We start from the raw sequence: 22181 nt of genomic DNA on the forward strand, positions 1-22181 counted from the left end.
GCAGAACCATATTATTACAAGAAATATGCATAGTTAAATCTTTCACTTTTTTTTTAAGATATAGGTTTTAAGCATTCATTTGAAATGTTACTCAAAAACCCTCACCGAACACGGTGGGCCATATTGCTCACAAATGGCGTATAACACTGAGTAACCCTATGGATTTTTTTTTAAATGTCCCTAAACGCTAGCTGATTGTATGAAAAGCTCAAGTGATACACGTCGAAAAAATGAAAATGTTAAAAAGGGCATTTATTCTTCAACAGTTTTAGAAAACAGATTTTGACCTTTTTCAACTATTTTTTCAAAATTTATGAAAGTTATTCAATTCGATTTCAAAAAGCAACTAATGAAAAATCCATCCCTGTAGCCATTTTTATAACCTCGAAGAATTTATTTGAGGAACATGTCACTTTACAGCTATAGTTTTGAATAATGAAAAATTCGGTGATACCTATTTTTTGCAATAAACCTTTGCCATTTACACGCCATGGATATGTTAGTATCAATCTTACCGTCTATATGGAGATGTCAGTATTGGTACCAAATGTGTTCAACGTAATTGTTAGTGGTTTTAGGAGGAATCAAAGCGATAATTTTGACAACGAATTTGTTAATTGAAAAGAAGGGAAAGACAGAACGTCAAGCATTAGACCGAATGTGAGATGTTGGTGCAACTACTACTACTACTAATCTGGGAGATGCATTCTACGCGATTTGAAATGGAGCTATAAGGGTTAACTTTACCGTAACAAGCCGGTGGATGGTTACATCTCCTCGGTAGAGCCGGGGCTTGAACGTTTTTCAGTTCTTCGTACAGCGGTCGACGGGGGTCCCAGGTCGAGTGGTTGGATTTATTGATAGGATTATGGCCTGATTGATGGTACAAATAATAAGCAATTTTGATGAGATGAGGACTCGGTGTCGACAACTTAAGGCTGAAGGGGGTGTACGATGACGTGTTTTTGATGCGAAATAATATATGATGTTCGGCTTTTTGGTCAAGTGAAGTGAAGAAAATGTTTAGGCCGGCTTGTAGTGTGTGTGGTTTACTCACTTTGTAATAGTATTATTGTGATAGTTGTTAAAACTTTTGTGGCGTGATGTAGAACTTAGAATGATCGATGTCATAACTTTAAATTACTTAAAAACGATCCTTCTCGGTCTATAATAAAAAAGGCAACCAACTACACATTGACAGAAAGGGAAGTAGTAACATCTATCAAGAATATGGAAATTTTCAAATCACTTCACTTACTTACGCATACGACATCTTCAGACAAAAACCTGAAATGCTAATGTAATTCCAAGCAATTAACTTCCAAAATACTTACTGATAACTGTTCCTCGCTTCACTCGGTCGCAAGTGTTGTAGTTGGAGCCCGGAACGGGTGGCAGCTTCCGATTTGGTGGCGCAATGTAGCCCAGTTCATCGCGGATATCTGGTCGGCGTTTGTCCAGGGTTGCTGCTCCAGCCGGTCCCATGGATTGGTTGTAGACCACGTCATCTGCGCCGACACGTATGGCACAACGAGTGATGATGGGTAAACGGGGGTTAGTTTCAACATTTATTCACAAGGCAGAAGTCAAAAGGTACAATTCCGTTGTTTTTTCTTGGGGGACAATTATATTATACAGTTTTTACATTGTTTCTCTTCTAATGAAGGGAAGATGTCAAGACTTAAGTCTTCCTAAATTCGCTATCTATAAAAATATGACTACGAGTCTCCTACCTCATGTTGATGCATTTTAAAATCAATCTTAAATTTGCTCTTGAAAGCCCTCGTTGTCAAGAATGTACTTCAATATAAACTGGCGTACTAAAAAGTGTAAGAAGAGTAATAACAGCATCAAACAGAGGTGTTGCCATTAAATGGTGAGCGTAGCACTAGATCAAACACCTGAATAACGAAGAGCAACATAGCAACAAGAAGAAACATCGACTACATCGCTTCCAGTCGGTGAAAACTATCGCAGTAATATGTGAGAAGTTATAAAAATTTGTTGAGAAAAACGAAGGCTTTCTGCCATCAGCAACTTAAAACTTTTTACAAGGATTTTCAACAATGGAATTATCACCTTCTAATGGCTATTTCGGGCCACGACTGACCCAAAATAGTTATGGTGTTTGACTTCTTGTAGATTATGAACTACATATCAAAGGTATCGCTGTACAAGTCTTGTTTCACTACCAGATGCCTGCTCTTATTGTAGATTTTATGTTCATTTTTACATGGTGGGACAACACACGGTCGTTTTGACGGAAACACACATTTTTCTACTCTAATCTCCATATTTGTGTGCACTGGACGTAGTATGTTTGCTGGAGATTATAAACCATAAACACGCGTATAACTTTTTTACACAGTTACGTTTCTTACTAAGCATACTTGAGGTTATCCACACATTATGGCACGCCGCGGGTAGTGAATAAGTCAGACCATGAAAAACCTTACACGCGACATAATTTGTGGATCATCCCTTTGAGCTGTTGATAGAGGATCATCTTCTTTCCCATCCAGTTCTTTATATTATATTCACACTGGGACACAACAGTCTTCTTAGCTAGTGTTTTGAGATCTCTTCCACAGTTATTGCCCCGTATACTATCGGGTATGGTATTGAAATGCTATCATGATTGAAACTTATCAGTGTGAAATAAAACCAGATATTTTGTTTTTTCTCTATTATAGTATTTTTTAACTTACAGCTAGTTCAACACTCGTCAGAAGAGGTCATCGGAATAGTGCCCCAGATTTTTTGTAGAAATCCCATGTTTAGGGAAATTCTATTATTTTTTGGTCCACTATCGAAAAACTTTGCAAAAGACAGTTTCCTGGAGGTGTTTGAAACTATCTTACACGTACCCAATCCCCAAGTTTTCAACAGCCGAAATCAATAAAGTGATTGGTTTATTGTTTCCTGTGTACGAATTTAAAACAGATCATGGAAAACTTTGACCGGGTTTAAGACAATAGATCAAATTTCATGATAAGTCAAGTAGATTGTTAAAGATGAATAGATTAAACCTAAACTTACATTGCACAGTGGTCCAGAAAGCAGTTTTACGTGGAAAGATGCATTTTAAGCTTTAAAATGAAACATTAGACGAAAACCGTCTTCTACAAAGTTGTTTGAATTAGTTAGGCCTTTTTCTTGGTGTTATTAAAAAATTAGGGTGATCCACATTTAACTAAGTTTCTTAAGTAAATGAAAAACCGAGTTTAGTACTATACCATCTACTAGAACTTGTATCCTTTGACAGATACGCGTATTTCGACCTCAACTGTACGGCCGTCTTCAGTCGAGTCTAGTACACGACACAGTTGAGGTCGAAATACGCGTATCTGTCAAAGGATACAAGCTCTAGTGGAATTCAATGGTATAGTACTAAATTTTTTTTCATTTACTTATAGGTCGTTTTCCACTAAACAGCTCGAAGATTTATTATAACTTTCTTATTTATTGAAATTATAGTAATCATGCTTCAGCAAAGTTGTTAACCATTCAGTTTAAAGCAACTTTGTCAAAAAAAATTTTTTTGTATCTCTCAAATTGACTGATTTAGAGCTGTTTTCCTGAAGTGACATAGGGTGGTCCAAACAAAACTGGTTTTCTGGCTGTAGCGTTTTCTAATATCTTATAAAAGTTGTCTATGGAACATTTTTAGAGCTTTGAATTTTTTTTTTATTTTCTTGCAAAAACATGCCTACTTTGATAGTGAATATCTCTGATTAGGGCAAACTTAATAAATATATTTTAAAAGCATTCAAAAGGCAAACAAATATATACAGTCGCTTCTCCACATGTCGATATCGAAGGGACCATCGAGATAGGGAGAGATCGAGACATAGAACAAATTTTTGATGAATACTAGATTGAAAAACACTCCGTTGCCAAAAAAGTAATACACAAACAAACGTCATTTTGCGCTCCAAATTTGTTTTGAATCCCAAACCTTTGGTCTAGTAACCCAAGTAACACATTTTGCCATAAATGTGGTCAAAATACACCTTTCATACATCACCGCTGTTTTGGTTTGAAGGTACAATACCAAATTTCATACACCTTTATAACCGAAAAAGCGCAGACGATGAAAGTTTTAAAACACCTTTCATAGTCCAATTGGATGTTTTACAATACCTATTTCATACTTCACATAGCATACTGATTTGCTATATCAGAGTTATATCATACATCATAATAACCAAGAAGTTGTTATCAAGTTATCAAGACGTAATTTGTCGTATTAGAATACAAGTGCACATAGTGTATTAGATATTTGAATTGTTTTGACAGCTCAAAAAACAAAAACAAATAAGATTAACCATTAACTTCAAGTGGTGCAAATAGCGTGAGGAAAAACAAATACCTTGCTGTATTAAGTTTAGCTGGGATTTTTTGTTATATCAAATTATGAGTTTCAAAATATAAAAGTAATATTTGTACACGTATGGTGTATGTTTTTTATGTGCCGTTTTAGATTTCTGGTGTAACTGAGTGTTGTACCCCTTGTTTATTGAAGCGCCATTTAAGAGATGCGGAATTGCAACTTGTGATCAGTGCAGTTTATCCGATTGTGTGATTTTTTTTCTTTGGTTGAACAAGCGATAAACATGGTGGATTCAATCAGATGCCAACAGGGTAGGTAAAAACTCTTCGTAATATTTATTGGATTAGATACCTAAAAAAATCAATTGGTTGATATGTTTTGATTCAATAGAATGTAGTATTCGAAAGACATCAAAAGTTTAAGCCGGGTCGAACACATTCCTGACCATCCGTACTGAAAACCGTAATTCTACTATATGTAAATCGCTTGCAATGAAAGTTCTACAGTTATTGATTTTTCTGATCGGTGCTGTACGTGGCATGGCTTTGGAAAGATGCCTGGAAGCAATTTTGTGTATGAATGAAGTTTTAAATACGTATCGAGTACGTGTTCAAAACAACAAATAAAAAAGCAGTTAATTTCATTGAAAATGTCAAATATCGTCGTTGATGTGTAATGCTCGTTCCCATTGAAAAAAATACATCTGACGAACTTTTATTTGCGCACTATTTTCGTGCATTTCTATCCTCCGCTTGCATTAATCATCAATTGACTTAATTGTTCGCCACAGGTTTTGTTTTGCTTCAAGTTTCTGCATCCATCTTCGAAGAGAAACTGAGTTGTCAAAGAGACATATGCTAAATATGTTTCTCGTTTGACATATAAAAACATAATTATAACATCTCTATCAAAACAATGAAACAAATATGTACGAAATATGTATTCAAAAGCAACTTTATAACTAAATTTCAATCGACTGAAGTTTAGTAATGATGAGTGCTTTATTTAAGTAATATATACATTTGTCATTCAGGAATATAACATAAACACTGTTTCTGAGTTTGCCGAAGAGATATGTTATTGTAAAACTTCGCCAGAACGGTTTTAAAACAGAAGATGTATTGGATTTTACCTTTAACATCTGATTGTAACATCATTTTCGAATAACTGACCGAGAAGATGTTTTCTGTGTTACTTGGGAACCTTGGATATTGGTCATATCGACATACGGAGAGAAAATTGAGAACGAAAAACCAACAGAAACATATCGAGATATGGAGATATCGAGATAAGGAGGATATCGAGATATGAAGAGTGAAAATGTATGCAGACTGAAGGGACTTATCAATCATCGACATAGGGAGAGATATCGAGATGTAGAACATCCAGATGTGGAGAGTCGACTGTAATATCAAAAAATTACAGATGTGTTAATTTTGTAACTCTAATAAATTGCCTTGAGAAACAAAGAATTTTTCTCAGAAAAACTTCAATAACTTTTGAACTAGAAAAGATATCAACAGTCTTTTTGCAGGGAAATTTGCGTTTTTTTTTTAAGTTCTAAAAGTCGTTTTAAGACTACTTTGACGTAAAATCTACATAAATAAAAATGGAGTGATGTTTGTATGTCACGAAATGGCTTAAGAACGGGTCTACGAATTGACGCAAGTTTTTCACTGTTGCACTCCACAAGGGATGCGACCTGTTCGTGCGAGGAAGACGTTCGGAAAAGTCTCCGGAATAATCGGGGAAACGAGAGAAGACTAAGGTGTCATTTTGTATGAGCGATTCCTTGGGGTTCATTCATTTATTTCATAACGCTGAAATTGGCCATTTTGGGCACCCACCCACCCCCTTGTAACGCTTTTTGTATGAATGTTATTCAATTTTTGTATGGGCCGTAACATCACTAGGACACCCACCCACCCCCTCTAGCGTTATGAAATTTGTGAATGGGCCCTTGACATTTTTCAACATCCTACTTGATGGCAAGGCAAAGTTTGCCGAGACCGCTAGTCTTGAATGAAAAAGATATGGCAATATCTTTATATCAATTTTGATGTGTACCTTCAACATTTTCTGTGCATTTGATTTTATTTTTATTGGAAAACGTTAGAAGATGCGTACTTTAATACTTTATATTCAATTATCACAATAAGTGAATAAGTAAGTATTGAATGTCATTAGTTTTTTGTCATCTTTGATGAAACGCAAAAAATATGTTTGATTTGTTACGCGCTTTAACCCGTATAGGCCTGAGTGAAAGCAAAAGTTCTAAAACCCTTACCGCTCAGTGAATTCTTAATGGATTCAAATGATTTTTTGTAAGTATACTGGCACACATATCTAGTTTCTAGAAGTGGACAGAAGAACGCGGAAATATTTATGTGGCCGGAGTTATTCCGGTGGATCACTGGGTCGGGTCGGGTGAGAAGGGTACTATACGTTTATGCCCCTGGAGGTAGGCAAATTTCAAGGCACAGATAATTTCCGGAATCGGCTATAATGTGGCCACTACATGACAGAATTTTAAGAAAATTGCATCAGTGTACACCTTTTGAGAAACGATTGATTTGGATAACTATGAATTTTATATTTGATTAATCCTACAAATGACCATTTTCGGGTCCCGGGATGCCTCAATCTTACGATAAAGTGGCCAATTTGTAGCTGAACTTCTGTGCCAAGCTTATGGGAACGCATTTTAGTGCACAATTATGTTTGATTTCTACTTTTCGAGAATTGAAACAATTTAGTATCGAACAAATCTATAACTGGTTCTTCCGTCGGAATGGCCACATCCAATATATTTTAAAAGGTACAAAACTCTTCATTAATAATTTTGAATATCAGATCTTAATGATTTATGCAAATTAAAATGATTGTCATTGTACAAAAATAAAGGTAACTTGGTATGTCCCAAAAAATAGCCCTTTTTTACCCGACTTGACCCACCGGAATATCTCCGGCCACATGAATATTTCCGAGTTCCTCTGGCCATTTCTAGAAACTAAAAATATGGGCCAGTGAACTGACAAAAAATCATTTGAATCCGTTAAGAATTCGCTGAGAGGTGAGGGTTTGAGTATTTTTGCTTTCACTCAGGCCTATACAGGTTAATCATGTTTGTCTATTGTTAAAGATCTGGTCTCACAGTGACAGTTCGTGACAGCAGAATCTCGGCTCACCATGACGTACATAAAATTCGTATCGGTTTCTCCCTCCCAGGTATAAACTATTTAGAAAAGTTATAGAACATCAAAGTTTTATGAACTTTGCCAAAAAGAAGTTTTTATGTAGCTCAAAATTCAAATGATTTAGAGCATTTTTCGCCAATTATCGCAAATAAAAAAAAAGAAATATTGTGTGTTTCTTTCACTACTGGACTGCGACGTGCGGCATCATAAGTGCGAAGATGCGAATAAAAGTGCGGAATTGCATCTAATCATTTCGGTGTCTTCAGCGGGGTTGTTGTTTGGACTTCGAGGAATAACCCCGCTGAAGACACCGACTCGATTTGAAGCAATCGCGCACTTTTATTAGTATTTCCGCACTTGTGAAAACTTCTGCGATAGTCCAGTGGTGAATGAAATGCGCAATATATATGTTTTTTACTCTAGATTTTTTTTTAATATTAGCTTCTTTTCAAAGTATTCTATGAACGACTTTTACAACAAACGCAAGATTGTTGATATCTATTTGGTTTAAAAGTTATTGAAGTTTTTCTGATAAATAAAATCTTTGTTTTTCTAGGAATTTTATAAGAGGTACAAAAACAACACATCGGTAATTTTTTGATATAATATACAATTTCATTTTGCCTTTGCAATGCCGTCAAAAGATATTTATTATGTTTGCCCCAATCAGATATATTCTCAATCCAAATACGCATGTTTATGCTAGAAAAACATCAATAACTCCCATACGGAAAGAGATAGCGAGTTTCTTTACTCACCAAATTACGCATTTTTTAAAGTTCTAAAAGTGTTTCTTATACAACTTTGATGAGATATTAGAATTGAAAACGCTAGTACCAGAAAACCAGTTTTGTTTGGTCCACCCTATGTCAACGTAGGAAAATAGCTCTAAATCGGTCAATTTAAGAGATACGAAAATCTTTTTTTGGCAAAGTGGCTTGAAATTTTCAATTACACTAAACAAAAGAGCCTAACTAATTCAAACAGCTTTGTAAAAGACCGTTCTCGTCTAATGTTTCATTCTAATTTTCAAAATGCATCTTTCCGCGTAAAACTGCTCTCTAGACCATATTGCATGGGCTTTCCAGAAAGCCTGAATTTTTTTTGTCTGTTTTTGAGAGCACTTAGATAAACAGAATATTATACAAGATGTTAATCTCAATACTGTACGTAAATATTCAAATAACGTAAATTTACAAGTTGTTTTATGTAAAAATACGTCTTCCGTGTAAAATTCGGTTTTATTATACTGAAAATTTGCTAAAATCTGCAAAAATCCGTTTTTGTAATTGCTCTTGTATGTTAAGTCCAGGAAACCTAAATTTTTACAATTTTTTTGCTGTGTGCAAACTGCTACTATTTTTTATCATATGTTCCAAATTGAATGTTTACCGAATAGGGGGTCTTGGGATTTCAAAATTTAAACATATTTAGAAAAGTGAATCAGTATTGAAAGGAATAGCAACGATGAAGAGAAGTCCATCGTCACAGAGAAGTCCTTATAAAAAACAATGTCGAATTGAATTAATTAACTCATTACGCGTGGTAAAGATGGGCAAATTATGGGTGAAATTATGAAAAAAATCCACGTGCTCGGCTGGGATTTGAACCCAGGACTCTTGTATGCTAGACAAGGCGCTTTACCAACTAAGCTACCGAGCCACTTGGTGACCCAATAACTGAGTTGGTTACAAGTTTAGAATTCAAATCCCTACAGACCACGCGGACCCCTTTCATAACCCATATCCATCCATCTCATGTTCCTACACACGCGGAACGAGCGAGCGCGATTTATTTAGTGTTGAAACTGTTTGCCTATCGTACCTACATCGCTTCCACAACAACTGTATTGTGGAAGAGAAAAGATGTGGGAAGGCTATCAACGTGTCGTTCTCACTCAAATGACGACATGACTACTACTGAGAGGCAGTAACGCTCTAATATAAATTGACACTTATATTGAGCTGTTCGGTAATCCAATCCGCATGGTTATTAAATTAATTAACTCATTACGCGTGGTAGAGATGGACAAATTATGGGTGAAATTATGAAAAAAATCCACGTGCTCGGCTGGGATTTGAACCCAGGACTCTTGTATGCTAGACGAGCGCTTTACCAACTATGCTACCGAGCCACTTGGTGACCCAATAACTGAGTTGATTACAAGTTTAGAATTCAAATCCCTACATAATTTGTCCATCTTTAACACGCGTAATGAGTTAATTAATTTAATAACCATGCGGATTGGGTTACCGAACAGCTCAATATAAGTGTCAATTTAAGGTGAAACATCTCGGAATCCAAAGATGGCCGTCACAATGGCCGACTTATCCCCCTACTCACGTTTTTAAAGGCACAAAACTGAAGAAATAGTTGGCACACGTACCTGATCTTCTTATTTTAAGCTTTCTGCTAGTGCACAAAGCCAAAATAAAAAGTTCACTGTTGTGGGATGTTTTCTTCGCGAGATTTGTGCCTTCGAAGTTTTGGTGCAATCTCAGAAGTTGATTCCAAACTGTTTCACCTTAATATCGAATTGTTCTTTGTTACTGAACTTGTTTTGGCCAATCCTTATTTTTGTTATTTCTAGATGCTATTTCATTCCTGATAGCATGCTTCCTACTTTTTACAAAAGTTCCCGACCAGTGTATTACAACAAAATTGTATAACAGTTATACCGATTATTGTTACAAATAACAAATTTTGTTTCATTTTTGCTACAGGTCTAGTAGGTCGAAGAAACTGTAGCACAATTTAAACAAGTTATAACGACAAATTCTGTTCAAAATTTGTTTTAGTTGGAAACAATTATAACACAGTTTGGAAGTATGTACTAAATGTAAAGTATGTTTAAATGTAGTAATTTAAAAGCAATTTGGAATTGAATTAAAATAACAAATTTTATTATAATTCAAGTATAAGTTTCATTTTGGTTTAGTTTGAAATATATTAAGTTATAATTTTATTTAAATTATAATATATTTTGTTTTAACCAGTCAACATTATAACATGTTTTTGTTAAAAAAAGTGCTTACTGAGTAACAAAATCTGTTATAACTCTGTTGTAATTCACTGGTACGGTTAGCATCTTTCTTGGCAGAATTTTCAGATCTATACAGGGTTAAGTCAAATTGTTGAAGGTAATTCAAACCGTGTTTACCTAATCACTGTATGAAAATTTGTTTTTTGCTTGTTTTGTTTTTAGTTTTTAATCTGTATTTTAATTTTTATTATTTATAAACATCATTGGAGCTCGTCTTTTGTTGATGTATAAATAAATAAATAAATTATTTGTTAGAAATCAACATAAGTTATTTCAGTGATGTGACTCACAGTCTCTCGGACATATAATTGGAACAAAGTTGAAACTTCACGAAGTTTGATTGGCCACATTAATTGTAGTAATTAAGTATATGAGTATTGTGAACATATAGTTATAATAGTATAATTTATAGTTATCATCATATTAATAGCTTTACAATTACTCCAGTAAAGTATTGTATCTGAGTTTCAATAAAGTTTTGTAAATGAAACTCAAAACTTTTTGTTCTCAAGCAATGGCTGTGTATGAGTAGACTAGAGTCACGTATATGGCAACCCCATCAATTGGATTTAACAGTAGTCAAAATCAATTGAATATCTGCATTACAATTTATTTCAGTATCCAATGGTTACTTAGAACATGTTGGATTCGAAAACATGGCCGCATCGCATACTGGTGACTAGAGTAGACCAGAGTCTATGAATGGAGAGTTGCGCGAAGAGTAAACCCAAATCTACCTATTGAACTGTCAAACCGTCTACATATCGAGCAGACCAGCAAAACAGATAGGGGCTATTTTTGAAGACGAAGAAGAACAACCATTCAGAGTTGTCTCTTCGCGCAACTCTCTATATATAAACTCTGGAGTAGACTAGTTAGGGATGTTCAAAACTTTTCGTGGTCCATTTTTAATTTCCCTAATGATAGAGTTTCTTTCTCATCATGTCAGATAGTTTTTTAACATAATTAATAAGATTCAATACGCTTCTTAGATGAATTACGTGTTTTGTATATGTAATGGTTCCTAATGTAAGGGAAATCTCGACACCCCTAGATTTTTTTCAACTGTTCAACTGAAGGAGTTTTAATAAAGCCAATTAAAACATTTTACATATTAATTTAGTAAAGGATCGACTGTAACGCGAATATTGAAGTATTTTTTGACTTTCAGTCTTTTATATTCAATGGAAAATAGTCCTTTTCTACCATCCCACATTTCGACAACAGTGTTTTGCCGTCTTCAAAGGAAATTAAAACAACAGATTATTATTTTCCCACTGAAAATGACATAATACAGTTGCCGAAACGTGGTCCAGTGGAAAATGTCTGTTAGAAATTATATTCGATCAAACAGCAGCGTCCATTTATTACGTAACGCTAAAATTGGAAATTTTTGACCCACTCCTCCCCTTCGTAACATCTTTTGTATGATAAACGCTTGAGTCTACTCCCCCCTCCCCCTAGAGCGTTACGTAATTTGTGGATGCTGCCTCACGGATAAATGTAATCACGCAAATTTCGAAACATCTCTCTAACTGCAAATTCAATAATTTTCCATTGTTTGGTGAAAACATACTAAAAATTGTTCCTCTACCATCCTATGCAATATCCTCAATAAGAAACGTAACGCCCTAAATGGTTTGTGCGATACCGATATGAAAAAGAAGCATGTGCGTATAACACATTATAATTTACGTTACAAAAAAAAATAACCTGTAGGGCAATTTAGTTATATTTTCGAACAGTTATACTAATACAGTGCAACACACAACATGTAAACAAAATTCTGACTGCAGTTCAAGAAAGTACGCACTGATACTAGTAAAACCATGTTTGGGTTTTGAAAGATTAGTTCGAAATTTGGAGTTACGCCCTTTTCAATCTTTCTGCTAGATTTTTCTTTAGTACTATTGGGAATTCCTCATTGCCACCTTCGGACGAAATGTTCTTCACACCAAATGGTACATGTTTTATGAAAATGTCGTGGCGGTGTTCTCATTTCTTCGTAGCGTTTCAGTGTAAGAACTACGAAAAAATGACAATGTTTTACATGTTTTTAACAAAATTCATAAACCGTTCATTTTAACAAAATTCATTCGGATTAATGTCTTCCACAAAAATATGCTCATCAGCAACCCAAGCAACTTTGCTGAACATTTTTATTTCCTACAAATGATCCTTCTTCCTGTTTGGGTCGAACACTGCATTGTTCGCGTTGTTGTATTTAGTACATAAACGGTACATAAGCCCTCGCTCTTCCTAGACAGCATTCCTCGCAAACTTATTCAAACAGCCGTTAGTCAGAAAAGTAAACAAACTTAGTTTATTGATCCTATGTGTTTCGAAAGTCTACACGTTCCATTCTAGATTAACTTCACTTTTGTGACGTTTAATTTACGGAATTACAAAACGACGTAAGTAAGATTTTAAGCTCACGGTGCGCCCCTGACCATTATTATTAGAAAAATAATCCTAATCAAATTTGTGCTCACCAGGCGTTTTGTTACAGCTAAGTTGCGTGTCTGTTCTCGAGCGACCCTCAAGTACCACGCTGATGCTGTGTATAAAAAGCAAGAATTTTCCATCTGGTTATGTACAATGTACAACAGTACGAACACTGAAGCAGTGTTCGTCACCGTCAAATGGAAAAAGTCGGCGACGAAACTAAAAGAAGCATCGCCATCGTCACTTAACAAGCGTCGGATTTGCCGATTTGCCGCAGAGATCCGTTCACATAGGATCGGCGTCATGACGAACAAATACGATTAAGAGCTTTTGTATGGATCGTTTGTATGCTATTAAAATGTTCGGCAAAGTTAGTTTTTTGATTAAGAACATGTTTTTATGGAAATCATGCTAAAATATGAACGGTTCATAAATTATGACCACAAATTTTGAAAAACTGCCATTTTATTTTTAGTTTTTGTACCAAAATACTACGAAAAGAATAGAATAGGGTAAAACACTAATTTTCGATCCAATCATACGATTTTGGCCTACTTTGTATGAAAATCCGTAAATTGGCACAGAATTCTTGTAGGTCGAAAATTAGAGCTTGTCCCCTATCGCAACAACATTATGTCACAAAAGTTGTGTCTATTTGTGTCCAATAGTTTGTGAGAGTTAACCGCATTAAAGAAAATTCAGGCTGAAAAAAGGGCGTAACGCAATGGGCGTTACTAGTATGGGTCTATATTTTCAGGATCTGAAAACTGAGTTTTGTTTACATTCGATGACCTCAAAAATGTTGCACTTGAGTAATTCTCGCTGAGACCGATCCACTATTTATACTTGGACTTTCAAAATGCTCAAATATTGCTCGTTTGAAAGCTTCTGTCGAGTAAGTAAAGAAAATGCATTTGGTTGGTCAAATTGATGGACCTTTTGGTAGCTAAATTAAAACCGTTTTTCAGGACCTCTCGATTTTTGGCAATTCTTGGTTCACTAAAACTGCAATAACTCAGAAATTTCTTAGTCAACCTCACAACAACAACATTAAAAACAGAAAACATAGAAGCTTTATATGCAAAAATAAATATTTTTGACGGCCATATTGAAACTGGCTCCATATTGAATTTTAACAGAAAAACTGAATTTTCATGGTTCGCAATCACCGAATTCAATACTTTTTACATCATTCTAAAGCTGGGCAAGTTTTACCAAAAATATGTAAAAATCAGAGGTGTATGCTTTCGTGTTCAAAGTATTGCTGTGTGCGTTTGAAACGCAAATTTCAAATGCGGGAATATCAAACGCGGTAAGATTTTTAACAAAGAACGCGAAGTCAAAGATGTTTTTCTTTGCTAGGTTGGCGGTGATCTGGATCATGTTTGCTAAGTATCCTTTGGTTACTTTGTGTTACCGCATTTGAGGCTCTGTTAGACTAGATTTGCACTTCAAACGCAAATAACAATAATTTGCGATTTTGTGAAATAGTTCTTATCGCGCTGATGTAATTTGCGCTTATATTGCTGTTTGCATTTGAGGTGCAAATCTTGACTAACAATGCTCCAAATGCGGTAAGACAAAACAATCAAAGGACACCTAGTAACGATCATCGATATTACCGCCAACCTAGCAAAAATAACTTGCCTTTGACACCGCATTTCTTGAGGAAAAGCCTTACCGCGTATGATGTTCCCGCATTTGATATTTCCATTTCAAACGCACACAGCGATATAATGATGCGATTGCGATTAACGCTTGCAAGCGCTTGCTGTGATGTATTAGGATTGTGGAAAACCATTATATGATCGCAAATTGCTTGTAGCAGCACGATAAGAAATTTTTCACATAATCTCTCACAACTTTTGATTAAGAAAACATACACCTCTGATTCATACATATTTTATGTTAAACTAGCTCAGCTTTCCAATGATGCAAAAAGTTTTGAATTTGGTGGTTTCGAACACCATGAAAATTTAGTTCTTTTTCTGATAAAATCCAATATAGAGACAGATTCAATATGGCCGCAAAAAAACGAATGAAGCTTCTGTTTTCTTTTTCTAAAAGCATGTTATTGGTTAGGGGTTGTCTAAGAAATTTCTGAGTTATGACAGTTTTAATGAACTAAGAATTGTCTAAAATTGAGGGGTCCTCGGAAACGATTTTCATTATAACTACCGAGGCGAGGCGTCTATTAACTTGACTCTCCGATTGCACTTTCTTCACTTACTCGATAGGAACATTCGATCGACCATAAATTTGAACATTTTGAAAGACCAAGTGAAAATAGAGGGCCGATCTCAGCGAGAATTACTCACTGTTTAGTATGACAAATTTACAAAGCAAATATATATAAACTAGGATTGATACAAAACAATGGAAACAATATTCTATCATACACATGTGTGGATGGATTGCCACACATTAAATAGCAAAATACTAAGTACTGAATACTGAAAGCAGGCTTAAAACCGAAAAAGAAACCAATAGCAATGATCAAACCATGGAACCAAAACCTACAATAAACATCCTTCGGTCCGCAGCGTGGATCGTCGTCTCGTCGGCGTGAGATCGCTACGCAGATCACTAGAACGCCCACCGCCACCACGATGATGGTCGCGATCAACGGTACCATCACGTTCAGGTCGATCCAGTGCGGGATCCAGGGCGGGTAAATGACCCCCGGCTGGATCGAGCCCACGTTCGGTGCGATCGTACCTAATCATTGATTTTTTTCGTCGAAATTGCGATTTATGTTTTCATGAAATATTTGTGTGTGTGTTTTTTTTTGTATGACAATTCGACGCACGATACCGGTAGCAGTGGTAGAGTATTGTTTGTTTGTTTGTAAAGGATAGAAAGAAAGAGAGAAAAATTAATTATACCTTTATTATTGTTGCCTTTGTTACGGAGCACACAAATAACGATAATTGCTATGATAATAACGAGTAAAGCGGCTACGACTGGTACTACTAGGTTCAAATTAGAGAGGATGATACGGATCGTGTCCTCAGCCGTTAACTCAGGTATATCGCGAGTGGGTGCGATTGTCCCTGAAACAACCAATCAGAAAGAGAGAAGAGAGAAAGTGGAGAAGGGATATTATTCGATTAGTCGTTTTGGCTTTGCTTGCAATTTTTGTTTTGGGGATTTATTTCCTATAAATTCAAAAGCTCTTTGATCTTTAACATTTCACTACAACAGTAACGAAGTGAACTAAGATATTTCCATTTCAAAACGAATTGAGACACAGAAAATTGTTCAACAGTTGTTAAGATGGTTGATTTAGATTAGCGTTCGATTTTAAACAAAGAAACATAACATAAAAGAAAACATAAGAGCAGCAAATGATAGATTTACTAAAATGACGTGACTAAAAAGAACTAACGATAGAACTGAACAGACTCTATCTAACATTATCGGTGTGGTGAGAACAAAATGAAGGGCTACAGGAGAAGATCTAACTAGCTAACATCTAATAGAATTGGAGACAACTATGAACGTAACGAACTACAGTGGAATGATAACGAATAAGGAGTAATCTCGAATCAAGGTGTTGATGATTGGTATGATTGTGATGTAGAACTTAAGATATTTTGAGAAGCAATGTTCCATGCACCACCATTTTTTACGTTACTTATGAGATAATCTGCCATTTTCAATGTTTGATATATTTTCAGTTTAAAACTGATTTTTTTATATATACAGTTAACTATCCCTTACTCGATATTCCGTATCTCGATATCGAGTTAGAGAGCCATAGTAAAAGTTGGTTTTCATGGCTAACTCGATGGTCCCTTGGATCGCAGTTGCACTGGTTTTGTGTTCTGTAACTTGATACCTCCCTGGTAACTCGATGGTCCCTTCAATATCGACTTAGGAAGAGTTGACTGTATGTAGTTCAACAGAGTAACTTTAGTAATAGTGATTAGTTTTGGAATTGCAAGATTTTTTAATAGTATTGTAAAGTAAAAAAAAAATTATCCAAAACTCTTAAAAATCTTTTCATATTACCGTAAAACGTGAAAACTTAGAATGTTATTTGGTTCTTGTTTGGATCAGAGTTGCACAATATCAGTCGTGATAGCTCGATCATTTTGATTTGACAACCAACAGCAGTGAAGCCACACCGCCCTCTAGATCATAATGAGTGATCACGTGCTAATTATCCAAGCTATTAATGTTTTTCGGTGACCAACAAATAGTTGCCATCCATCCACAACACTGTATCGTACTGATAAATTGCCGTTTCATTAGATTTATTTAAGATTCAACTTAACCTTTCAGTGATATGATTTGTCTTTGGTGATATCCATATTCTATCACCATCAGTGCACTGGTGATGGAATAACCAGCATGATAGTTATGGTATACAAAATGATTTATCGCAGTCGGCCAGTCGAAATCAGCAAATTTTAAACCCTGATAGTGACATCAAGCAACTCTGGTTTGGACTTTGCGTACCCAACGTCTGCTTTTGAGGATTTTCAAATCTTCCAGAAATTTCCTCAAAATGAATGACGTCCGATCCAGATTTGTCTCAATTTGCCCAATTTGCCCAATTTTAGAAAATCGGTTAGAAAATTGATTTTCGACAGATTTGAAAATCCTCAAACACATAATTGACACATTGCATGCGTTGCTCCAACACACATTTTATTCATGCCTGGCTTTGCCCAGGAAATCTTATCAGTATTTTTTTAGGAGTTAAAGTTAAATCAGTTTTTTTAAGGATTATCTTCAAGAAAAGCTGATTTTTTTTTTTTGAAAATTGTATGCTTCACGATTTTTTCCGAAATTGCTCTACAAAATTCACCTCTTTCAGGAAATCATCCTGAAATTTTTCACAAATTCGACCAGTATTTTTTCAGCCTTCAGGGTATTTCCAAAAGTTCTTCCCAAGTTTTCTGCATTTTTTCCTTTTTTTCCATTACACAATGAATAGATGTTCAGCCAAAAGAATATAAAGCAATTATTGTCACCAAACGGTTGTTAAGCATGTCGTCTAACTCAAAACTTTGTGGCAATCCAATGCGCACATTCATTTTTACATTAAGCATGTTTGTAATTTTTAACCATTTTGGTTAAAGAATACTGCGCCTACATATAAGAAAGTAGATCTTGTCCATAACGCTTAAATGTCCATGCTTTTGCCAACTTTCATGACCATAAAATAAAAAGATTGTTCATTAAAATCACCTTTCAAAGCTTTAAAATTTTTGGCGATACGTTATTTCATTGTTGAGATACATTTATTTTAATTTACCTAAAAAATACCTAAGCAATAAAAAATCATAACATAATAACGAAAAGCCTTAACAGAGATCTTTGGACGCTAACAGAGTTATATATATATGGAAAAAATAGAAAAAAAGTGATACAATTATTTTTTTAGCATAAATTCGCTTGAGCCACTATTGGCACACCTGTTCCAGTAGTTGCGCTAGTGCTTCAGTAGTAGACGTTCGGAAATTATCCAAAGAATTTTAAACAAAGTAGTTGATTTTTATATGGGTTTAACATTTTTCCCTCGGAGCAACAACTGGAATCTTTTGAATGAAGCATAAAGATCACCTCTGTGACATTTATTCATTTTTATATATCTATTTAGAACACTTCTTCCGTCAGTTGATGCACTATTGGAACACGACGGGAACTATTGGTGCAAGAGAGCAATTGTTTTGCAAAAACATAATGATTTAAATGACTTTTTGATAAAATAAAAAGCTAAATTTGACAAATCGACTAAACTAGAGCCGATTTATTCACCAAAAATAACGCATGTCGTTTTCATCGAAAAATATACGTTTTATTCCACAGTCCAATCTACTGGTACATTACAGCCATTGGTACCGGCACCCTATATATATTCTGGCAATAAATGAGGGGCACAAACGCAAAGGGCTGTAAGTGACTTTTTGGTCGGTTTTGAGTTAAGTGTACTGAAAAATCTACTGTTTTCAGACTTTCTAACCGTTTTTTGGATAATTTTTCCGTTCAATTAAAAAATAACACATTCGTAGAATTAGCTTGTTTTTTGGACCCAATAAAATTTGTATGGAATGAATTTTGTTTCAAAACTAGATTTTTGTCACTTATTCCTTTGCTTCTGATCCCATCACAACGAAATAGGACGTGAAATTTGTTTTCGATGTTAGCGAAGAGCCTAGAACATAAGGGGTCTAATTACGTAAGACGATATTGGGGGAGGGGAGATTTGATATTTTTAACGCGTCATACAAATTATTTTAAAATTTTTATACAACAAATCTCGAGTGTCGAAAAACCGCCAAAAATGTCTTATGTAATTAGTGGATGGCTCCCAAAAGTAAATGTTTTCAGTCAGGTGAAATAAACAACTGATTATTATTATTATCTTTATGAAGGAGATTTTCAGCCCTATGGCTGATTCTCCACTCACCAGCAACTGAGTTACCAGTAACATAATAACGGAAAGAATTTTCAACATTGCTGAAGATATTTGTGTCCCGTCTCAACATTTCTGATATGATGATTCTGGAAGAGCTTTTTTTGAAATTTTAATTATTGGCGGAGTCAATAGATAAGTTTTAAGACCAAGATAACCGTCACCGTTTTACATAATTTCTAAACCAGTTTTCGCTCAAAATCGAAGCATTTTTAATTTTTGATGTTTGCTGATTGCTAACGATCAAGATAAAAATGTGTTATTCTTGACAATGTAAATTATCCTGATGCAATTTCTAAGAATATTTAGTAAGATTCTGAAGAGCCCATTAAGAAGATCTCGATTTTATGGTGGAATCGTTTGAATCGTTTGAACCTTTTTTTTTTGGAAAGACTTACATGTAAGCATGCTTTTAATTCGTTCCTATAAGATTTTTCTCAATGAATTCCTCAAAGAGATCCACCAAAATCTCCCCAATCATTATCAACAAATTCTGTCGCGATGTTTGAAATGCTCCCTTGAACGTTTTGATTTTCTAGTTTTCTACCAGAAATTGCTTCATGAGTAAATTATTAATTAAATGATTAAAAATATTCTGCAATCTTTTAGCAAAATTTTGTCCGAAAATACCCGGACATATATATCTTTATAAATTTATGTGTGAGTTCCAACGTAAATGTCGTTCTGCGATTACAGTGAAACCTCCATGAGTCGATGTTCCTTAGTCGACACGTTTTCGCTTATATTCGGCAGTGCTTCTCCTAAACATTCACAACACGAGCGAACAATCGAAAGTTGGAAAGAAAATGTCAATTGAAAGCCTTTGACCACTATAGCTTCGCTAGGGAACGTCACGGTTTTGTTTGTTTCTGTCATTTACTGTAATAGACGCTGCTTTTACTGTAAGTGTGTCACATTTGACATAACAAGTAAAATCAAACTATTCATGTTGTTTATGATCCGATATGTCTGAATTCTATGCAAAACTTATGATTTATGCAAAAGTCATCGAGTCAGACGACATTCAATTGACACTTTTTTTGTGTTTCTCGATGTTCATTCTACAGCTCGTGCTATGTGTGAGAGGTGACGGTAGCGAATGAATGCAGAAACATAAAATGACTGCTGACCATGGCAATGAAACGAACGTCGCGCAGAGTGTCGAATGTTTACAACACTGGATGGAATACTTAAGTAGTGCAGATATTGAATTGCTTAATATAGGCGATCGCCCAACCTTCATGGTGTCTACTACAGAAGAGTCATACCTAGCAGAACGTTATCTGCTCAAACAGAATCAGATGAGGAATCATTACCTGACCATCGTTGCATGTTCTGTGATCGTTAGAATGTAACTTCGCAGACTTTGCATTTTAGTAATACCTGGTCAATAAACTGGAAACTCTATGTATTTAATAAGTTGCGATCAAATTTCATGGAAGCTCTCTTTGATACTACATCGTCCTACATTACGGTGTGCCTTTTGAAGAAGCTTGTCCTCTGCTTAATTGTGAAAACTACAAGAGGAACCCCATGGTGGATTCCTGATCTGCGACTAAACTCAGGAAACAATGTAGAAGGACTTGGAACAGACACTGTTCAACTGGATCAGAGTCGTTTAAGTTGGCACTCAATGCTTTCAAGAAGGCTCTTTGATCTGCTGATCGATCTGGCTAGAAAAACCTTTGTACAAAATGTTTCCAGTTTCAGTTAAGTCAGTCGGTTAAACAAAATACTTGCATAATCCAAGGATTTCTAAGTGAACGAAATCCGCTTGTCTTATGATGAAGAAGTTTTGAAATATTTATTCAATATACACTCCCCCAGATATGTGTATTAGTATCTATGTTTACCAATCTGGAAAGTCCCATATGACGCTTTTACATGAAGTTGGTGGTCGAATCGTGGTTAACAAGATTGAAAAATCTGTTCTTTTTACAAAAAAGTGAATTTGCCATGGAATTCGAGTTTTACATCTTTTGCAAATTTATCACATATTAGTATAATATATTTGATCTCTTGGCTCTGAGATTAATGTGATTGATTAGGCAAAATACGTTGGGTTCATTGTAGATTCCAATCTTTCCAGGGCATCTCGCACTGAAAGCCGAGTCAAGAAACTGGCCTTCGGTTAATGTAGGCTAAATTTTGAGCGAACTCAAAATTTCATTCACGAATAACTTTTTGCAACCACCGTTAAACTATAAAGGATGGAGCATGATGGAGTTCGAAACGAATCTAGATTCGAGGTAATAGCTGAGTAACGAGTTCATCTTGCATTGGAAAATGCCAGATTGATTATTAGGATTTCGAATAACTTCTCCAAAAATCACCTAAGACAGATTGCACTGATATTTCTTCGATGAATTATTCCCGAATTACTCCAAGCATCTCGCAAGTATTCCTTCTATACGACAGAAAATCTCCCTGGAAAATATCTAGAGATCCATGTGAACATTTTTCTTTACATTCTTTACATTTCTTCTGAAAGTCCAACAATTTCTCACAAGATACCGTCAAATATTTCCTCTTGAATTTCTTCAGGAATTACACCTGAATGGATAAAGTATACGTTGAGTATACTGACAGGAATCAATTTGTTGCAAATTTCTCATATTTTTTTGAGATATCTAGGAAAATTTTACTGTCTTTTCAGTCTTTTTTTTTTGGAAATTCAGAACAACTGTATGGTTTCTTTTTTCAACGGTTTGATCCTTATTGGACCTTTTTCAAGGA

General features: G+C 35.2%; 1 protein-coding gene across 44 annotated transcripts in view; it reads right to left on the bottom strand.

The window, feature by feature from the left end:
* Nucleotides 1–22181, bottom strand: part of LOC5573626 (Down syndrome cell adhesion molecule-like protein Dscam2) — a 302956-nt gene that overhangs the window by 40402 nt on the left and 240373 nt on the right. For 41 of the 44 annotated variants that reach the window (XM_021849888.1, XM_021849886.1, XM_021849890.1 and 38 more), the window contains 3 exons: nucleotides 15539–15736; nucleotides 1335–1508; nucleotides 748–873 (listed from right to left, as the gene is read on the bottom strand). In XM_021849888.1, coding sequence (XP_021705580.1) covers nucleotides 748–873; nucleotides 1335–1508; nucleotides 15539–15736 — 498 coding nt within the window. Of the gene's footprint in view, nucleotides 1–747; nucleotides 874–1334; nucleotides 1509–15538; nucleotides 15737–15903; nucleotides 16072–22181 lie in introns of all 44 variants that reach the window. The other 3 variants (XM_021849892.1, XM_021849893.1, XM_021849895.1) reach the window with 2 other exon arrangements.

Source organism: Aedes aegypti, chromosome 3 (genome assembly GCF_002204515.2).
Source record: "Aedes aegypti strain LVP_AGWG chromosome 3, AaegL5.0 Primary Assembly, whole genome shotgun sequence".
Taxonomy (NCBI): domain Eukaryota; kingdom Metazoa; phylum Arthropoda; class Insecta; order Diptera; family Culicidae; genus Aedes; species Aedes aegypti.